The 19,430-nt window shown below is 55.5% G+C and overlaps 1 protein-coding gene across 1 annotated transcript in view; it reads left to right on the top strand.

The window, feature by feature from the left end:
* PTPRU (protein tyrosine phosphatase receptor type U) overlaps positions 1-19,430 on the top strand; it is a 74,742-nt gene that overhangs the window by 1,309 nt on the left and 54,003 nt on the right. Inside the window, exons 2-7 of the mRNA XM_029945862.1 lie at positions 13,015-13,146; positions 16,025-16,296; positions 16,822-16,903; positions 17,008-17,123; positions 17,492-17,666; positions 18,254-18,547. Of these exons, the coding sequence (XP_029801722.1) occupies positions 13,015-13,146; positions 16,025-16,296; positions 16,822-16,903; positions 17,008-17,123; positions 17,492-17,666; positions 18,254-18,547 (1,071 nt within the window). The remainder of the gene's footprint in view (positions 1-13,014; positions 13,147-16,024; positions 16,297-16,821; positions 16,904-17,007; positions 17,124-17,491; positions 17,667-18,253; positions 18,548-19,430) is intronic.

The raw sequence follows: 19,430 nt of genomic DNA, 5'->3' as shown, positions 1-19,430 counted from the left end.
GAGGGATACTACCCGTTCCCCCACCCCCTACCACCTTCACCTTGATTCCAAGAGCCCTCCTGTGCCTTACCTCCTGCCAGCAGGCGGTGAGGAGTAGTCAAGAACTGAAGTTTGGGATGGGAATGAGACCTTGAGCAAGTTACTTCCATACTGGGGGTCTGTTTCCTCATCTGCCTTATGGGCATCATAATAATGGTGTGTGGTACTTGGTCGACGGTGAAGCAAGGCTCTGTGAGTGCCAGGGAATAAAAGATGGTTTTGAGGACTGTCACAGAGCCCCAGAAACTGATTTGAAGCCAGGGGGACCTGGGTTCAAATTCTACCTCTGCCACTTGCTGTCCTGGTGACCTTGGGCCAGTCACTTCACTTCTAAAGTTCTTGGAGCCCTTGTAGCTATTACTGTTAGAGCTTCACTCATAAATGAACACTTTGTAGACGGGGTGCCATCTGCCCTTGCCCCGCACCTGGGTAACGTCAGCACCTGGGTAAATTCAACTTGCTGAATGCCTCCTGAGTCCCCTGCCCCAGGAAGGGTGGATGTGTGATGTCTCCCAGTCATGCAAATCTGGCAATAATTGATTCCTCTGTGTTCTAGCTCATTTTGTCCTTTTGGTTGCTGGGGTTGTGGACAGCAGGAATGAGGGAGAGGCTGCCCAGTGGTTTCAGGTTGGGCAATAAAGGCTTGTCTGAGCAGCTGGCCCTTCTCCCTGGGGCAGGTTGGGGGGAGGGGAGGAGACTCAGCAGGAGGTGGTGAGTGTGGCAGAGTGGGGGTGCTGAGCTCCTTGGCCGCCCCCTGCCCAGATCAAGTGTCAAAGAAAATTCAGGGTTAGCACCTGCTTACTTGAGGCATGCTGCCATCCTTCCATGCTTTCATCTGCTAAGCTAGACTTGTGGGGTGGCTGTTTCATGCAGGGGTGCGCTAGCTTAGAGTTGCTAGGAGTGCCTCACGCCCCGCCCCCCCTTCCTCCCTCAGCCCCCTTCCGTTCTCCAAGCTGTGCTTTCTCCCCAGAACTCTCTAATTCCACCCCTTCTCCTGGTGAACTCCTGCTTTTCCTTCAGGCTCACCTTAGATAACACCTCCTCCCTGAAGCCTTCCTTGGTTACTCCCTGTTCTTGCCAGGGAAGGGAGAGAGTGGGGGTTGATTCGATTGTTTCAAAGCATTGTAATTATTGTAATTACAGTTTATTGGTCCTTTCTCCCTTACAGACTGAGAGAGCTCTGTGAGGACAGAGACTGGGTATTTAGTCCACCTCGGGATTCTTAGTGCCAGGTACAAGTCCTGGTCCACTGTTGCTGAATGAATAAACCTATGTCGCAAGAAAGAATGAGTGAGGTCCAGTGGGTCAAGTTCTGAGCTGGAGAAGCCAGATGGGGGCGCACTGACTCCATTGAAAGTAGAGATTAAAGAACTAGGTTTTTCCCTCCAGGAATCTGGAAAATTCTGCTGGGGGATGGTGTTGTGTGTGAAAAGGCCACGTAGAGAGTCCTCTGGGAGCTGTGAGTTGGGGAGGTTGAGGCCCTGGCAGAGATGAAGGGAGCGGTCTCCTGCCTGCCAGCCCCTCCCCCCTCCAGTCCAGCCTCCAACCCCCCTTTCCCACCCCAGCAGCTGGCTGGCCCCGTCTGGCCCCCAGGCTCAGCCTTTGTGCTGGAGGCCTCAGCAGGTGGTGAGAAGCATCAAGTCCCAACTGTCAGTTTGAGCTGAGCGTCTTGGGAAGAGGGAGGGCAGGCCCTGCGTCAGGAGGGGGGGACTTCCTCTGTTCTCTGCCCCACATCTAGGAGTGGGCAGATGGGGTCACAGCCTGTGTCTTGGCTGCTGGTGAGCTCCAGAGAAGGGAGGAGGGCTACTCCTGGTGGTGACCCCCATGGGTGGGGCTGTGGGAGGCTGGCCGAGGCGTGTGCAGGTGTGACCCTGGCATCTGGGCAGAGTGGGGTGAGGGGGCGAGTGTGTGTGTGCGTGATTGTATGACTGTAGCCTGGGGCACAGAGCATGTGTGTGCGGCTTGTCAGGGTGTCTAGCCATCTGGTCACCCTGTGTGGCAGGATCTGAGTTTGGTTAGGGAGGTGACCAGCTACTTGGATCTCTGGGGAGCCCGTGGCTAGGGGGTCTCTGTATCTAAGTGTCAAATTCCTGGAGTTTGGGTGCAGACCTATTTGGGTGGGTGGTATCTCATTATGTAGGTGTGGGTATCCCAGCTCCAGGGTGTGGGAGGGTCAGGGTGTGCCAACCTAAGGATGTCCCAGTGTCTCTGCATTCGAAGGTGGATATGTCTGAGTGTCAGGCAATCCTCAGGTTAATAGGTCGTCAAGTAAGGGGCACCTCTGTGTCCACACGTGCGGCTGTCTCAGTACCTGGGTGTCCATGTATCTGGATAGCAGAGTGGGGGGGTATCTGTGCCCAGGAACAAGGTACCCACGCATTGGAGTATCTAGGTGTTTGTGAGTCTGAGTGTGGGGGTGCCCTGTGGTAGGTGTTGCTGTTTGTATGTTTAGGTGTGCATGTCTCCAGGAAAGGGGTGTGCACGTGTTGGGTAGGGAGTGTCTTGGTGACTGTGTGTCGCTGTGGACCAAGGACTCAGTCTTGCCTCCCAGTCTCCCTTAAGACCCCAAGGCCAGGAGTCTCTGGAGAAGGCTCTAGTGGTTCTGCTTCTCTGCCGTTAGTCAGTCTAGAGCTAACTTTCAATAGAACTTCCTACACTAGAACTTCTTACAGGGATGGAAATGTTTTCTACCCATACTTTCCATATGGTGGTCACTTCCTCACATGTGATTATTAAATTTAAATGGGTTAAAATTCATGAAAATAGAAAACCAATCCCCGGGTCACACTTGGCAGATCTCACATCCTCAAGAATCTCATGTGGCTAGCGTATTGATTGGTGCAGGTAGCGAACATTTTTATCAGAGCAGAAAGTTCTACGGATAGTGCTGTTCTGGAGGTGTGAGGCCTGGACTCCTCAGGGAGTGGAACTGGTCTGATTGAACCATCACTCAGCAGCCATTGAAGAAGGTTTAGTTGAATCTCAGCCCATCATTTCATGCCAGGACTGTTGCAGTAGCCCTCCTCTTGGTCTCTATTCTGCCATCAACTCCCCAGTGCTGCCAGCACTGGTGACCTGAATGATCTCTGGCAGGCAGACATAGGATGCTGCCACTCCCTTGCCTCAAGCCGTAGCGTCTCCAGCCTTTGTCCAGGGGACATAACCCAAATCTATATGATGCAGACCTGCTTTCTGGAATAGCTTCATGTTTATGCCTCTCCTCCATGGACCACATTTCTCCTTGTCCACTTACGATCCAGGATCATCAGGCCAGTGCTGATCCCAGGCCCTTTCACAGCTCTCTGCCTTTGCACAAGCTGTGCCTCCTGCAGAAAATGCCCTCCACGCCCTTCTCACCTCGTGGGGGCCTGCTGTCACTTCTCGGAGCCCAGCTCTGTCACTTCCTCTGTGAAGCCTTCCTGGACCCCACTCCCCTGCGCAGTTTTTCAGATTTCTCCCTTAGTGCACGTATGACAACCCGCCGAGCTGTTCTCCATCTTCTTCGCCTACCAGGCCAGGAGCCCCCTGAAGGCTGGGCTGGGTCTTTATCATTTCTTGTCCCCAGGGCTTTGTATGTGACTGGTGCCCGCTCAGTGTTTGCATTGATGTGAACCCCTGGGTGTGCAGGGAAGGCTTGGGGCGGGTGGAGGGTGGAGTTGGGGCTCCTGAGGGCAGCCATGGTTGGGGGCCAGTGTGCCCCCTTGGCTTGCCCCAGGCAGGGCGGCTACTGCCTGCAGATTGGCTGGGTGGACAGTCCAGAAAAGGCTGTTGCTGGCTGACTCAGGAAGTCGTGGGCACCTTCCCAGGGTGCATGTCCCACGACCTAGTGGTGAATCAGAAGGGATGAGGGGAATCCGAGGGTTCCTGAGATTGGGCAGTGGAGCCTAGAAGCTGGGCGGAAGGACTGGATTGGGGAAATTGGGGGAAGGTGTGGCTGGGGATATTCAATGGCCAAGATCACATGTGGGGGCAGAGTGACAGCTGCGGGCTGGGGACAGCTGGGGCTGAGGGAACAGGTGGTGGGGGGACAGCTGAGAGTTGGGGGACAGATAGCAGATGGAGAGAACAGGGGGCCATGGGACAGATGGGGGATAAGAGGTGACATGTGGGAAGTGTCAAAAACCTGTGTAGGGGCACTTGGGTGGCTCAGTCAGTTAAACGTCTGACTCTTGATTTCGGCTCAGCTCATGATCTCCTGGTTTGTGAGATGGAGCCCTGCATCGAGTTTGCATTGACAGCTAGGATCCTGCTTGGGATTCTCTGTCTCTGTCTCTGTCTCTGTCTCTGTCTCTCTGCCCCTTCCCTGCTCTCTCTCTCTCAAAACAAATAAATAAACTTAAAAAAAAAGAAACCTATGTGGGCAAGGATAGGTGGGTCTTAGAGTGGGCATACGTTGCTCAGAATGCACGTATGTGTGTTTACATGTATGTGCTTATTGTGCATGTGCATAAATATGTGTTTTACTTAGAGTGTGGTGAAGAACACGGGCTCTGGGTTCTGATCCCAGCCTGCCCCGACTAGCTGGGTAACACTTGGGCAAGTTGCTTGCCCTTTCTGGGTGGTTAGTGAGATTGGGATAATTATAGAACACACTACATGGAGTTGCCACGAGGATATATTTTATTGACAGAGGTGTATAGTTAGAATAGGGTCTCATAGTAAGTGCAGGAGAAGTCTAACGATTATTAAGTGTGTGTGTGTGTGTGTGTGTGTGTGTGTGTGTGTGTGTGTGTGCAGGCATCCCGTGTGCTCAGAAAAGTTTGTTTTTGGCTTCTGATGAAGCCCAGGCCCTGGAGGTTTGGGCTGTGGTGGGGGGACGGCGGGCGGGCAGGAGCAACCCGCCAGGTTGTTAGATCTGGCTCGCCTCTCATATCCTTCCCCCAATTTATCCCACTTTCAGATCATCCTGCACCAGAGCCTAGTCCAATCGGTCTCTCTGTCTCTGCCCTGCCCTAGCCCACACTGCCCTGCCCTGCCCTGGGCTGGGGGCCAGGCGATATGCTTTAATTGCCCAAAAGCTGTTCAGCAGAATCTGAATTCATTGTTTGCTTGCCAGCATGCTGGGGCCCCACTGAGATATAAATACCTGGACAATGTGATCAGTTCTGGCTGCCCGTCCCATGGGCAGCAATGGCTTCGTCCTGTGCCCTTGGGGAGTCACTGGGGTGGAAGATGTTGGGGAGGGGGGGCGGGGTGGAGGGAAGCCCACAGGGCAGATGGGGCCTCAGCCCCCAAACCATGGATTAGCTGGCTGGCAGAGCTAGAGGCACGGGGTTTTCCAGGGGTCTGCGTGCCTACTCTCCAGTGCATCACGGCATGTGTGACCTCTCTGCAATACTTTTGCAGTGAGTCACGTCTTCTGTCTTACACTGATAACGGCACTACGTCACGGCTCCGGACTGCTGTGTGTGTGTGTGTGTGATCCAGGGTCCCTGGGCCCTGCAGCTCAGGGCTGGGCCACGGCATCGTATCCTTGCACAGATACGTCGCATCTCAGCCCTGCGCTGCATGGCCGTGCTGGGATTCCGCATTGCACTGGCTGTGGGGACCCTCCTGGGGGTCTGTCCACCCCACGTCCACATTCCTACTGTCCTGCACCCCAGTCCCACCCTTGTACTGCCATTGCATCTTTGCAGCTCTCGTCTACCAAATGTCACTGTTGCAACAGGAAGGTACACTCTCCCAGCCCATGACGCTGCACTACTGCTGGGAACCAGCACATGGCTTTTGATGGCCACGCTGCATGTCTGCCTCGTAGGGCATTTCTGTCCTACCCCGTAGTAGCTCACTGGGCAGTGAACATTGCACTGGGCTTGTGGACTTCCTAGGGACCTGGGCATAGCTCTGGCTCTCTACCCCGGCGCTGTGCCAACAGATGGCATGCTACCACAACAGTGCAGCATCGCATCACGCTGCATCTCCGTAGTGCACTGCGTTAATGCCCTGGGTGTCCGCACTGCATTGGGCATGTGGACTTTCCCCATGCATCTGGGGACAGCTCCTCCGCATTCTACTTTGGCACTGTCCCAGCATGGCACACCTTTGCATCACATAGCGCTTCTGTTCCACTGCCTTGCGCTTGATACGCGCTTTCCGGCCAAGCCGCTCACACGATACCGCACTGTTGCTGCCAGAACGCTGCCCCTCATGGTATCCCAGCCTTCCTTGGTATTACCGCTGAGGAGTCTGCTGCCAGCCTTTCCCCCAGGTTTCTGTGGGAGGCCCAGTTGAGCAACATCCTTGCCAGGGGCCTCTACTGCACACCGCACACTGCTCAGGGAGTCTATACCCACACGCAGCTTGGAGCCACTTTGTTGGGCTTTGGGACTGGCTTGGATTTTTGTGGGGATCACCTTTGCACGGGACCCAGCATTGCATCTCTGCAGCTCTGCACCATGCAGGACTACTGCCTTGAACATCTGCTTGCCCTACAGCGGCTCACTGTAAGATTGTGTGAACTCTGCTGGATTTTAGGACCCCAGGATCCTTGTGTTGAATTCACTTTTTCGTACAGCATCACCACTGCCCTCCATTTTTGTGCCTCTTTCTACCCCTGCCCTTGAGTCTGCACCTACCCGACTCCTCAGGACTGTATTGGGCTTGTATTCCGGATTGGGCTTCCACACCTGGCTGTCCCTTCTGCACCCCGCCACACCCTGCTCATCCCCGTGTCTCTGCTATTGTGCATGCTGACCCCAGACATATGCGTTCAGTGGGAAGTCATGGAGCACCAGCTATGAGCCCGGCCCCGCGCTGGTGTCTGGAGAGGGAGAAGAACAAGTCAGGCTTGAGCTTAGCACCTTGGTGTTCCCCCATACACCTGTCAAATAGCACCAAGCACCAGCCCAGTGCACCCCCAGAGGTGCTGCCCTGGCGCGCCCTTCTGGGTCCTGCCCACAACGGATTGTGGCCCCTCTACGCTGCATCATGGCACCGACCAGCTCTGCCATGCTGTACCGGGGGTCTGTGCACATGGTGGGCTCGGCTCGCCCGTGTTGTGGAACCATACTCTGCCTCTGTACAGTGGGGAGCTGCTGCATCGAGCTCTCCACACACCACGCTGTGGCACTGCACAGCCCTCTGTCTCCATGGACCTTTATAGAGTACAGATTTTCACACTGCATGGGTTTCTGCATGGTCCTCTGCCTCTCTTCTCTGCTGCGCTATGTTCTTACATGACACAGAGTGTCTGCCCTGCAGGAGTCTGTGTGCTCTTTGCCCACCATACCTCGGCACAGCACAGCCCCTCGTTCAGCCCTTTGCCTCTGTCTGGAGTTGGGCCAAGCCCCGTGCCTTCCCCTTAGAGTGCCAACATGGCAGCCCTACTGTTCTCCTTGGGATTTGTGGTGTATATTGATCAGGGAGAGGGGGAGTGGTTCTGGTTTAAGTTTCCCCTGCTCTAATTGGCTTCCTTCTATCCTCAGTGGAAGTGGGAGGATGCTGGCCTTGCTGGGGTCTGTGTTGGCTCCTGGGGGGGGGGTACCAGCTCAGCCTTTTCTCTCTGTGGGCCTGCTCAGGGGTGGTCTTCCTGGTTACAGCCATGCTGAATCCTGGTGATTAGAAGGTGGTCACTCCTGCCCTTAATGAATGAATGAATGAATGAATGAATTCAGTTCTTCAGGGTTCTGGAGAACAGCTCCAAGGAGCCCAGGATTGAAGTCTGGATGTGTTGATCTGGGCAAGTAAAGCAGTGAAATGGGCTGGACCAGGTCTCTGAGCTTGAGTCATGGTTCTTGAGCCTGGGTGGAGTTGGTTGGGGTCAGACTAGTTGGGATCGTGGGGTCAATAAGTCCAGCTACTGTTGGCCATCTGCTGTACAGAGGGCTTTGAGATGGGGTGCGAAGGTGTTAGAGCCAGTCTCTGACACTAGGAAGGGGGGAAGTGGGCCTGACACGGAGCTGCAGGTGGGCTGGAGACCCAGGACAGGGCTGTGTTGGGCAAGAACGTCCAGGGGTGAGGCCAGTGTTGGTTGCAGGGTTGGGTTGGGCTACCTAGAATAGAAATGTGGCTTTGGATGATGAAATAGAACAGCGCTGTTATTGGGGTTGTGTTTGGTTTCCCCAGGCCAGGGTTGGGGCTATGCCTGTGGTTGGGTATGACCCCAGCCCCTAAACTTGCAGCCTCTTGGGGGAGGTTTCGTTTCTCATGGGGCCACCCTTGGGAACTGGATGCTCTATTGACAAATCAAAGAGAACAAAGATCTCATGGCAAACAAACTCTGTTTACCTAGGGTCCTTCAGAAAATACCATGGCTGGCAGCCACCGTTGGCACAGAGCACCATTCCCTGGCTGGTGGGGAGGAAAGTCTGGGGCTCACACATGTGCATGCGCACACACACATGCACACGCATGCACAACTCCCCTCCACCCCACCACGTATATTCACCATGCAGGTACATGCTTGTCCGTGAGTCTGCTCATATGCTTCCACACACGTGTACACACACACCCACAACTTCACAGCATGCTGTCTGGGGACCCACACTGGAGACCCATGTTCACCCTCACATACCTCTGCCCCATCATCTCTCTGCCCTCAAATTGTTCTTGCTCCCAGGCTACTCACACAAATGGAACCAGAATGCTAGAAGTGGATGTGACCTTGGAGGTCACCTGGGTCCCCATTCTCATTTCGTAGGTGAGGAAGCAGAGTTTCAGAGGGGGCAAGTCACCTGCCACAGGTCACACAGGGAATTCGAGGCTCAGCAGGTGTTCGATCCAGGTCTCCTGCCTCCCAGCTGCTTGCTGACGAGTTGGTACCAGGCTGTCACTCTCACAGCCACACACACACACACACACACACACACACACACGCAAACAGAGACGTAGAGGCCCTCACGCGGAGAGACCCCTTTCCCACACCCTGACTCTTCCTGCTGAGGTTGCCTTGCCCCTTCGGTCGCCCCATCCGCAGCCCAGCGGATGTGGATAAGCCATCCTCCTGCCTTCCCAAATTGTGGCTGACGGTTGCCTCAGCAACCGCCTGCCAGATTGGGGAGATTAGCTGAGGCATGTAGCTGGGCCAGTTTGAGCTGGGGCTGGGGGAACCAGTAGGGCTCCTGGGTTCATTTAGCCCACCCTCCCTGGGAGGCCAGGGCAGAGATGGGGTCCCCCTTGTGGGGTCTGGTTTTCTCCCTGCCTCAGCCTGGCTGCAATGGTGTCCCTGAGGCTTGGACTAGGCTGGGGGGAGGGAGTGTGGGGCCTTGCTCACGTGTGTGTGTGTGTGTGTGTGTGTGTGTGTGTTGTGCATCTCCCTCCATGTGACTAGAGAGTGTGCTGTTTGCATGTAGGATGGGGACCTCAGTTCCTGACATCTGACCATGGCGTGTCCTTCCTGATCTTGTGGTACTCTCTGGAGGACACACGTGCTCCCCTCCTGGTTTAGAGGATTTCTCACTGTTCATCTGCAGCCTGCTCAAACACCTATTCTGGCTTCCCAATTCCAGCTTCTCACCCAGACACCTAAGGCGCTCCCGCCCTGATCTGGCCTCAGTCTTCCTTTCTCCAGCCTCCTTTCCCATTGCTTTGGCCAGTCTGTGCTCCCCCTTATGCTCTGGACTGTGTATTTATTCCCTGCCATCCTTTGCCTCAGATACCCATCTGTCCTGGCCCATCTTTCCACGCCCTGCTCACATGCACCTACCTCCAGAGAATCTTTCCCTGGGATCCCCTTTGTGGCCCTGACCCTTCTCTGCTTTGTCTTATTCCGTCACCCCCACTCAGACTGGGAGGTCCCTGAAGCCCGAACAGGATCTTCTTTATTCTTAGGCCTCTAATAGTGTCAGGCTGAGACCTGCTTTATGCTGTCAGTGAACAAAGTTCCTGTGAATGGAACCGAATTAACACATGTGGTCAGTGGAATACCAGGGCCTTATTTTGTCTGGACCTGGTCTCCTTGAATAAAGTCGGTGGCTTAAATCCTAGCTTCTGTGTGGCCTTACGCAAGCTACCTCATCTCTCTGAGTCTCAGTGTCCATCTGTAAAACAGGAAAAATAATAGTACCTCCTTATGAATTACTGTGAAGTTGCATGGGCATAGGTAGAGTGTGGCAGCCTCTCACGGTGGTGGTCACGTGTGTGTGCACGTCTGTGGCCGGTGTGTCAGTGTTGATGGAATCAAGAGGTATTCCCTGCTACCATTTTTGCTCTGAACCCAGAGTCTGATCTAGTTTTTCTCCCTCCAACCCTGGGCCAGTGGCCTCCAGCAGAAGTTGGGTCTCTCTCTAGCAGGAGCTGGGCCTTAGCTTTGGGGCTCCTGAACCATCCAGACTGGAGGTGATGGGGTTTTCCTTAGGACCTGGGAGGCCTGATTGTTCCCATCCCAGGGTGAGCTGGGGAGAGTGTGAGGGTGCGGCTCTCACTGAGGAGCCTGGACCTAGAGATATTATCCTCTAAGGGAATATCCTGGAATTGGCCTGGCCCCAGAGACATAGCACTCGAGGTGGACATGGACCAGGGATGGGGAATCATTCTGCCTAAGGGGACACAGTGGAGAGGGGAGGTCAGCCAGGGAGGTCACCCTGGCTGAGGCCCATTGTAGGAGTCATTTGTCAGGAATCAGGGGACACTCTGGCCAGAGTTAGCTGGTCTGGGATCAGTCAGGCGATCTGGTGGACGTTCCAGATAAAGTCAGATGGTCTGGATGATGTGGGTGCCACTCTGGCTGAGGTCAGTCTGTCTGGGGATCACTTATCTGGGTCAGTCAGTCTAGGAGTTACTCTGGCTAAGGTTACATGGTCTTGAGGGTCCATCTGACTAGGTCGGTCAGTCTGGGAGTCCTGACGGCTCATGTGGCCTGGCTTAGGATGGATGGAGGGACGCCAAGGAGCTGGCACCCCCAGACTTGCCTCAGGGCCATGGATGAGACATCCTTGGGCAGCTGCCTTGTAAAGGAATAGGATGGGCCTAAGCTCCCTCTAGGCTCTAGATCCTGGTCTTCCCTTCCTGGCAATCCCTCTGCCTTAGGGAGGCCTTGGCTAAGAACCTCAGGAGCAGACTGCAGATTCAGCTCAGGCTGAATGAAGTCAGCTGCCCCCTCCTTCAGGAAGCCCTCTTTGACCAACCCTACTGGCCATGGGCCCCCTCTGTGCTGTGCTGTGGCTCATTTTCTAGAGGGAGAGTTGAGGCCTTTCTAGCACAGACTGGGTTAAAAACTTACCTCCAACGGGCCACAGGGTGTGATGCTGACCAGAACTTTTCATACAAAGAGGCAAAGAGCTCAGCCAAGGGTCCTGCTCTAGCTCTGGAGAGAGGATTCTCTCTCAGTGCCAGCCTCAGTGCCAGCCTCATGCCCACATCTCATTATTTTACACTCCGGTGGGGTGCAAGGAGAGGAACGGGAGACCTGCCACAAGGGTGAGCCCCCATGTTTCCACATGCTACTCCACGTGATCTTGTAACAACCTAGAGACGTCCCTGCAGCTGGTGAAACAGCAGAGCCCCCCCTGGCCCTCACCCCCTAGTTTCTCTTCCTTCCTCTCCTTGAGCCTGGGGAGAGCTCAGCTGTGCTCCTTCTCATAGTGAAGGAAACATGGGCTCTGGTATCCAACCGACACGGGTTCAAGTCCTGCTTCTGTCGGTTGCTCGTGGAGGCCCACGCGGCACCTGTAAAGGGCCGCCAGGCCCTGAGCACTTGCACGTGCTAGGAGTCGTGGTGAGTGGACTCCCGCATTGCGTCCTCAACAACCGTGCATGCAGATGTGGAAACTGAGGCTCGGAAAGAAGTGACTTGCCTGCAGTCACATGGCTTGACAAATAAGAGTCAAAATTTAATTAGGCCGGTTGGCTCAGTCGGTTAAGTGTCTGACTTTGCCTCAGGGCATGATCTCACGGTTTGTGAGTTCGAGCCCCCGTGTCAGGCTCCGTGCTGACAGCTCAGAGCCTGGAGCCTGGTTCAGATTCTGTGTCTCCCTCTCTCTCTGTCCTTCCTCCACTCATGCTCTCTTTCTGTCTCTTACAAATAAATAAATGTTAAAAAAAAAAGATTCAATCCCACGTCTGTCTAATGGCAGACTGAATAGAGCCCTTCATCGCCCAGGGCCTCAGTCACCCCATCTGTCAGGTGGGCAGAGGTACCGGTGACTGGCACGTACCCAGCACAGGGTCTGGCCTACTCACCACTTACTTGTGCATTTTCCTGGGTCCCCGATGCCTTGGACGGCCTGCGACGGGGCCGCAAGCACCCAGCTTTGGGAGTGACTGCAGGAACCATTTTGCCATTACTTCTCCAACTGGTGGTGTTCTCACATTTATTCGTGCCCGACTCAGGGCTCTGATGAGCTCCTAAGACACACGGACCTCATTACCAGGCAGAGGATTCACATCTGTTTCTACCCCGCCTTCTTCCCTCCTTCCTCTCCTCATTTAAACTGTAAATATGGGGTCCGGATCGTGGGAACTTGCTTCTCTAGTGGTGCGTGTGCCCTGTCCACACATGACTGAGGTTTCGCGTGTCCCGCGCCTGCAGGCAGAGACCGGAGCTGGGCGACTGGGCAATGACCGAATCCCCTGAACTCACCGGTCAAGCAGGAGTACTAGGGGTTCCTGCCGCAGGAGGCGAGGCCTAGACGAGATGCCACACTGAGAGCCCTTAGCCCTGCGCAGGGCTGTTCCCAGCCTGAGATGATCGGTGGCCGCTGTTCTTTTTAAGGAGATACCGTCCGGGCTGGCTTAGCGCATTCATGAGCCTGCCAGTCCTGGAGCGCAGTGTCTGTCCTTCATGTGAAGATGGGGGGGCCACTGAGTAGCAGTTAGGAGATCTGTGTTCTTTGGTGGGTGCTTGTACAGTGTGTGGTCCTGGGGGTGGAGACCGTGAAAAGAGGGAAAGGGTTGGAGGAGGGAGAGTTTTGTTGGAGCAGTGAGGGGAGGGAGGGTCTGGGTGGGCAGGGCAGCGAGGGGCACCTGGAGGGGAGCCCCAGGAGCCCTCCTGCCCAGGGTGCTGCCCTAGCCAGGGCTAACCAGGCCCTGCCCTCACAGCCGGCTGCACCTTCGAAGAGGCGAGTGACCCAGCAGTGCCCTGCGAGTACAGCCAGGCCCAGTACGACGACTTCCAGTGGGCCCAAGTGCAGATCCAGCCGGGCACCCGAGCTCCTGCGGACCTGCCTCACGGTGAGCCCACTTTCAACTCCCATTCCCCCTTGTCTTCTTCTACTCCTGGCCACCGCTGTGTGACCCCAGGCACTTTCCTTAACCTCTCTGGGCCTCAGCTGCTTTTGCATCTGTAAAGACATACATGGTACCGTGCATGTGGGGCTCCGCAGACACTGTCCGATTGTGTATATCAGGTAGTTCTAGCTGGAAAATGGGTGCAGGTTGAAGCAATCAAAGACCCTTCTAGCTGTTAAGTTAAAACCCACTTCCCCTTCCCCCCCTGCGGCTTGGCTCAGGGTCCACCCTTCTTACGTCAGGTCTTCCTAAGTCTTCTGCCTTCAGGGAGGCTCTCTTCTCCCTGCAAGCCTCTGAATCCTTGTCTCCCAGGACTTGAAGATGCTGATGCTGACGGAGCAGTAACCCTGGGGGCTGGATGTTCTAGAACCTTCCTTCCTCTGCCCCCTTCTAGGTGGAAGTCCCAGATCCTTCCCAACTTCTACCTTGCTCTGGCCTATTTCACAATGAGGCATTTATGGCATCGTGAGCACTGGACTAGGGGTCAGGGGACTAATTACATGGATTGTAGTGCTGGCCTCCAACTCTGATGATGGCCCCTGCTATCCTGGTTCCAGAATCATGAAGACTGGGCCAGCTGTGTGACTTTGGGCGAGTCACTTAACTTCTCTGAGCTTCCATTTTCTTAACTGTAGAGTGGAGAGCACAGTACAGTCTCATGGGGTTATTATGATCCTATGACCCTATAACCCCATTTCATAGGGTGATTAGATAATGCCTACAAGGTACGGAATGTGGGAGTGGCATGTAGGGCTTCAATTCATGGTTAGTTGCTATTGTTGGAGGTATTTGAGGGGGCCCTCTGCACGGGGTGCAGAATTAACTGGGAATTCAGAACAGGATAAGAAAGGTGGAGGCCAAATTATTAACTTTATTACTGATAAAGCCTAGGTTAGAAGACACAGCATAGTGAGACCCAGATGGGCTTGCTGAGGGAACCCCAGAAGTAGACAGCCTAAGGACCCCCTCCTCTTCGCCCTGCCATAGCAGGGGACCAGGCCCTTTGCTACTCCACTCACAACATGACTGCAGTTGCACTGGCTGTCAAGCATTGGAGGAGGGGCAGCAAAGAGTCTCAATGGTGAGGCCAGGACTTGAAGCCACCAGAGTGGCCTTCTGCAACCTGGCATGGGCAGCCTTTCAGCCTTGTCTCCTCCTGCTCACCTTGCCTCCTGGAGGCCTCCCTGCCTCCCCTTTCTGTGCCTTTGCTCACACTGCACCCTCCCTGGGGCATTCCTCTCGGCCTTTGCAGGAATGGCTCTTGGCTCCTGGTTTGACCTCTATGTTAGTGGGTGTCAGAGACTGACCTGCGTGACTGTGATCTGTCAAGGTGCCCACCATGGCAGGGACCCTGTGTAGGCTCTGCCTCTCTCTCTCTCTCTCTCACACACCCTAAGGGGCATGCCCAGTGCGAAAGAGGAGAGAGAAATTTAGTATTTAGTGTGAACCTTGTGCTGGATCCTGGGGTGGCAGCGGTCAATGAGAGGGCCACAGTCTCTGCTCTCTCAGGCCGCACATTCTAGGGAAGGGAGTTGGGGGTGGAGGGAGAAGGAAGGAGGGAGATTCAGGGACAGGAGAAGGAAGAGCCATAGGAATGAAGGGAAGAAATGGAGGAGAAGGAGAGAGATGCAGAGGGAGGAAAAACCAGGGAAGAAGAGAGGAGAGAGGGGCAGAGGATCTGGGGGAAGAGGCAAGAACAAAGCATCAGATGGAAAGAGGGAGACATGTAGCTTCTCATGGGGAGAGGAGAGAAGAGGGCAGAGGAGTGGGCCAAGAGGCACTGCTGGGGGCCAGGATGTGTCCCTTTCTAGGTGCGGATGGGGACTTGGGAGTTCTGTTTGCTCTCCCACCAGGGCTGATCCAGGCAGGAGCCGCCTTCACAGGCCTCTGGCTTGTAGAGATGAATGAGATCCCCTCCAGTGGAGTCCCTGGGGAGCCCTCCCAGAGCTGGGAGCTTTGTGGTTTGCGTCTGAATGAGCTTGTGTTGGCTGGCAGCCAAGCCCGGGAGGAGGCAGTGCTGGGTGGCTGTGGGCACCCCTTTGGCAGCTGCTGGGACCTTCTCCCCACAAAAGGGAAGCCACAATCTCCTAGCCAGGTCTCCAAGAGTCTAGTCTACTCCAACCCTGCCAGTCCCTCCCCCCCACTGCCAGTACACAGCCTGAATCTGGGGAGGGAGATTCTGCCTTCCTCCAGGTTGGACATCAAGAGCATTGTATCCCAGGCATTTAGACCTAAAGCAGGGGCTGGAAGGGAAGTTGGAGTCCTTTTATTCAATCTCTGTTTTACTCATTCAGGTTGGGTTCAGACCTGTGGTGGAGACACAGTAGAGCCCCTGAGGTATCACAGGCTGGTGGGAAGACAGACAGACACTTTATTAATGATTCAAGGGCCAGGAGAGAAGCCTGTAGAGGGACAGGGCGGGAGGACTTTAGAAAAGGGAGCCTTTGAAGGCTTGTCATGTGCCAGACTCTTGACTCCTAGATGAATGACCTAGTTAGTTAGTCCCTGCCTCCAAGGGCAGCTCACAACGTGGGGAAAGTCGTAGATCAGCATGAGCTTGGACTGTGACCGTAGGTGGGGAGGGACCATAAAGGGTTTTGAGAGAGTCAGTTTTGTGCATTTTTTTGCTCTCTCCTCTGGGAAACAGAGGCAGGGAGGTAAAGGGACTCAACCTAGCGAGTCAAAACTGGGACCAGAACTCAGAACCCTTGATTCCTAGTGGGTCCAAATGCCTGGAGTCCTTTGTTTCTGCCCCCCTCGTTTGCCCACCTGACCTTAGTCCCCCACAAGCCTCCTCAGCTCCTGCCTCTTCCCCTTCTAGGCTCCTACTTGATGGTCAATGCTTCCCAGCATGGCCCAGGCCAGCGGGCCCACATCATCTTCCAGAGCCTGAGTGAGAATGATACCCACTGTGTGCAGTTCAGCTACTTCCTGTATAGCTGGGATGGGCATAGCCCGGGCACCTTGGGCATCTACGTGCGTGTCAATGGGGGTCCCCTGGGCAGTGCCGTCTGGAATATGACTGGATCACATGGTCGCCAGTGGCACCAGGCCGAGCTGGCTGTCAGCACATTCTGGCCCAACGAATATCAGGTAGGCTGGGTTTGGTCTGTGGTCAGCCTGTGCTTAGGGGTGAGGGTAGAGAGGTGTCAGCCTGAGGTCAGAGTAAGCAAGTGAGCAAGGTTGGAATTAGTCTGTGTTCAGCATCAGGAGTCAATATGTGGTCAAGGTCAGGGGTCAGCCTGTGGTCAGCATCAGGCCATCATTCAGCGCTGCTGCGGTTTGGGTTCAGCATCAGAGAGCATTGTCAATAGAAATGGTGTCTGAGGCTGGGGTCAAGGGTGAGCTGGAACAGTGCTGACCTGGAAAGCCTGTCTGCTGGGAAAAGTTTTCCTGCTTGAAGGTATCTTTCCAGAACTGGGATAGGACCTCTGGCCTTGACCTTGTGAGCTCTGGCTGCTGACACACTCACAACTAGCTCGCTTGGTAGGGAAGGAAGGTCATTGTGAGTTGGGCTGACCTCTGCTGGTTGAGGAGCGGAGCTAAAAGGGGTCTCTTGTGGGCACCTCCCCAGGTGGGGCTGGAGGGATATGACAGGGCACCTCCCACCTCCCCCAGGTGCTGTTTGAGGCCCTCATCTCCCCAGACCGCAGGGGCTACATGGGCCTAGATGACATCCTGCTTCTCAGCTACCCCTGCGGTGAGTCCCAGCCCAATGGGGTGCAGGGTGAGGGGCGCGGGTGGCCGTGGCTCCTGCCTGCAGGGGGCACGGGTCCAGCTCACACTGTGGCTCTATTCCCACAGCGAAGGCCCCGCACTTCTCCCGCCTGGGCGATGTGGAGGTCAACGCTGGCCAGAACGCCTCCTTCCAGTGCATGGCAGCGGGCAGAGCAGCAGAGGCCGAGCACTTTCTCCTGCAGGTGAGGGGTGCAGGGATCTTAGCCAGGGTGGGGGGAGACTTCTTTTGGGACCTGGGTCCCTTGTGGGGTGCGGAGTCATTCCTTTATTTTCCAGCACCCATACTCATGCATGCCTGCTCTCACTTAGGCTCTGCTCTGCCCCCTTGGGTCCTCTTATACCCCCAGGACTCCCCAGCCGCTCCCCATCGGAGGCAGAGGTCACTGTTCCCTTAATCAGCTTCTCATCCCGCACCTTCCCGGTGATGGAGCTGGTTCCAGGAACTCTAGCAGTCCCTCATGTACTAGGAACGGCTAAATGGGGGCCAGGACATGTACTACACCCCTCCCTCCCCGGCGCTCCTCACACTGTCGACCTTACCCCTGCGCAGCGGCAGAGCGGGGCGCTAGTGCCCGCGGCCAGCGTGCGGCACATCAGCCACCGGCGCTTCCTGGCTACCTTCCTGCTGGCCTCCGTGAGCCGCTCGGACCAGGACCTGTACCGTTGCGTGTCCCAGGCCCCGCGAGGCGCGGGCGTCTCCAACTTCGCAGAGCTCATCGTCAAGGGTCAGCGAGCGCGGACGCTCTCCCGGGGTGGGGTTTGGGGTGGGGCCTGCACCGTCGGAGGGGCGGGGCCGGGCGAGGGGGCGGGGTCTGGTCTAGAGGAGTGGCCCATAGAAAGGTGGGGCTGTCGGGGGACGAATGGGAGCCGGTCTGTCGAGGGGGCGGTTTCTCTCCAGGGAGGGGGTCAGCTCCAGGGGGCGAGGTGTGACCGAGAAGCAGGCAGGCGGGGAGATCCAGTCCAGACGTGAGCCACGCGAGGCGGGGTCAGGCTGTGGGGACCCGGGGTTGACCCGACGGGCGTGCGGTCAGCCCCTGAACACTAGTCCTTGGGGATGCAGAAGGGAGTGAGGGATCGGGTGTAGACTTAAGGGTGAGGGCGGGGTCAGCCTTTGGAGTGGAAACTCCTTAAGGCCTGGGGATTTAGTCGGCACGAGCGAGCGAGGAAGTCTAGTCGAAGGTCTGGGCGCTTCATCAGGGCCGCTGGGAAGACAGGGAGGGTCACTGGGGACTTGGGTGTGCTGGGATCCGGAGTTGAGGACAGGGTCTCACAGCGCATCGTTCGGCTCCACCTCTTCCTCACGTCCTCGCAGAGCCCCCCACCCCCATCGCGCCGCCGCAGCTGCTGCGCGCGGGTCCCACCTACCTCATCATCCAGCTCAACACCAACTCCATCATTGGCGACGGGCCGATCGTGCGCAAGGAGATTGAGTACCGCATGTCGCGCGGCCCGTGGGCCGAGGTGCATGCCGTCAGCCTGCAGACGTACAAACTATGGCACCTTGACCCCGACACGGAGTACGAGATCAGTGTGCTGCTCACGCGCCCCGGTGATGGAGGCACCGGCCGCCCTGGGCCACCCCTCATCAGCCGCACCAAGTGTGCAGGTGGGTACCTCCTGGCTCAACGCCCTCCTCAGGACACCCGGGTATGGGCTCAGGGTTACCGTGGGTGGGACCAAGGGGGTACATTCTGAGAGGTAATATGGCCGGCACCTGTGCTTCTAAAACTTTCTAATAGGTGGTGATTTCCCCCCAGACCTTGTTTTGGTAAAGATAACAATGATAGCTACGGATTTGTGCCAGACACTTACACATATGTGTATGAACACACACACACACACACACACATGCACACACACACAACACACACATACACACACAGTGATTTAAAACTCACAACACTATGGGGCGCCTGGGTGGCTCAGTCGATTGAGCATCCGACTTTGGCTCAGGTCATGATCTCACGGTTTGTGGGTTCGAGCCCCACGTCGGGCTCTGTGCTGACAGCTCAGAGCCTGGAGCCTGCTTCGGATTCTGTGTCTCCCTCTCTCTCTGACCCTCCCCTGCTCGTAGTGTCTCTCTCCGTCTCTCAAAAATAAATAAAAAACATAAAAAAAAGCAACTCACAACACTGATCTAGGTACTCTTGTTATACCCATTCTACAGATGAGGTGTCTGAAGTACATAGATATTAAGTTACTGGCACAAGGTCTCATAGCCAGTGGCAGACCTGGCTTTGGGATCCTTGACTGGTGGGGCTCCAGAATTTGTGTTCTTAATTCTACATTATATCATTTAGATAAACAACTAAATACAACAAGAAAAGTGCGTTATTAAATTTCAGCTGGATTCTCTTGTTGGGGGTATCTGAACCTGAGGTCTACTCTTCCTCGTTTAAAAGGGCGTGAACAGCTGTTAGGAGCTAGGCTCTCATGTACCAGAGGACATTTGTTTAATCTGAAGAGAAATTGAGAACAGAACAGAACAG

Source organism: Suricata suricatta, chromosome 8 (genome assembly GCF_006229205.1).
Source record: "Suricata suricatta isolate VVHF042 chromosome 8, meerkat_22Aug2017_6uvM2_HiC, whole genome shotgun sequence".
Taxonomy (NCBI): domain Eukaryota; kingdom Metazoa; phylum Chordata; class Mammalia; order Carnivora; family Herpestidae; genus Suricata; species Suricata suricatta.
This window is presented reverse-complemented; position numbering and strand designations above follow the sequence as displayed.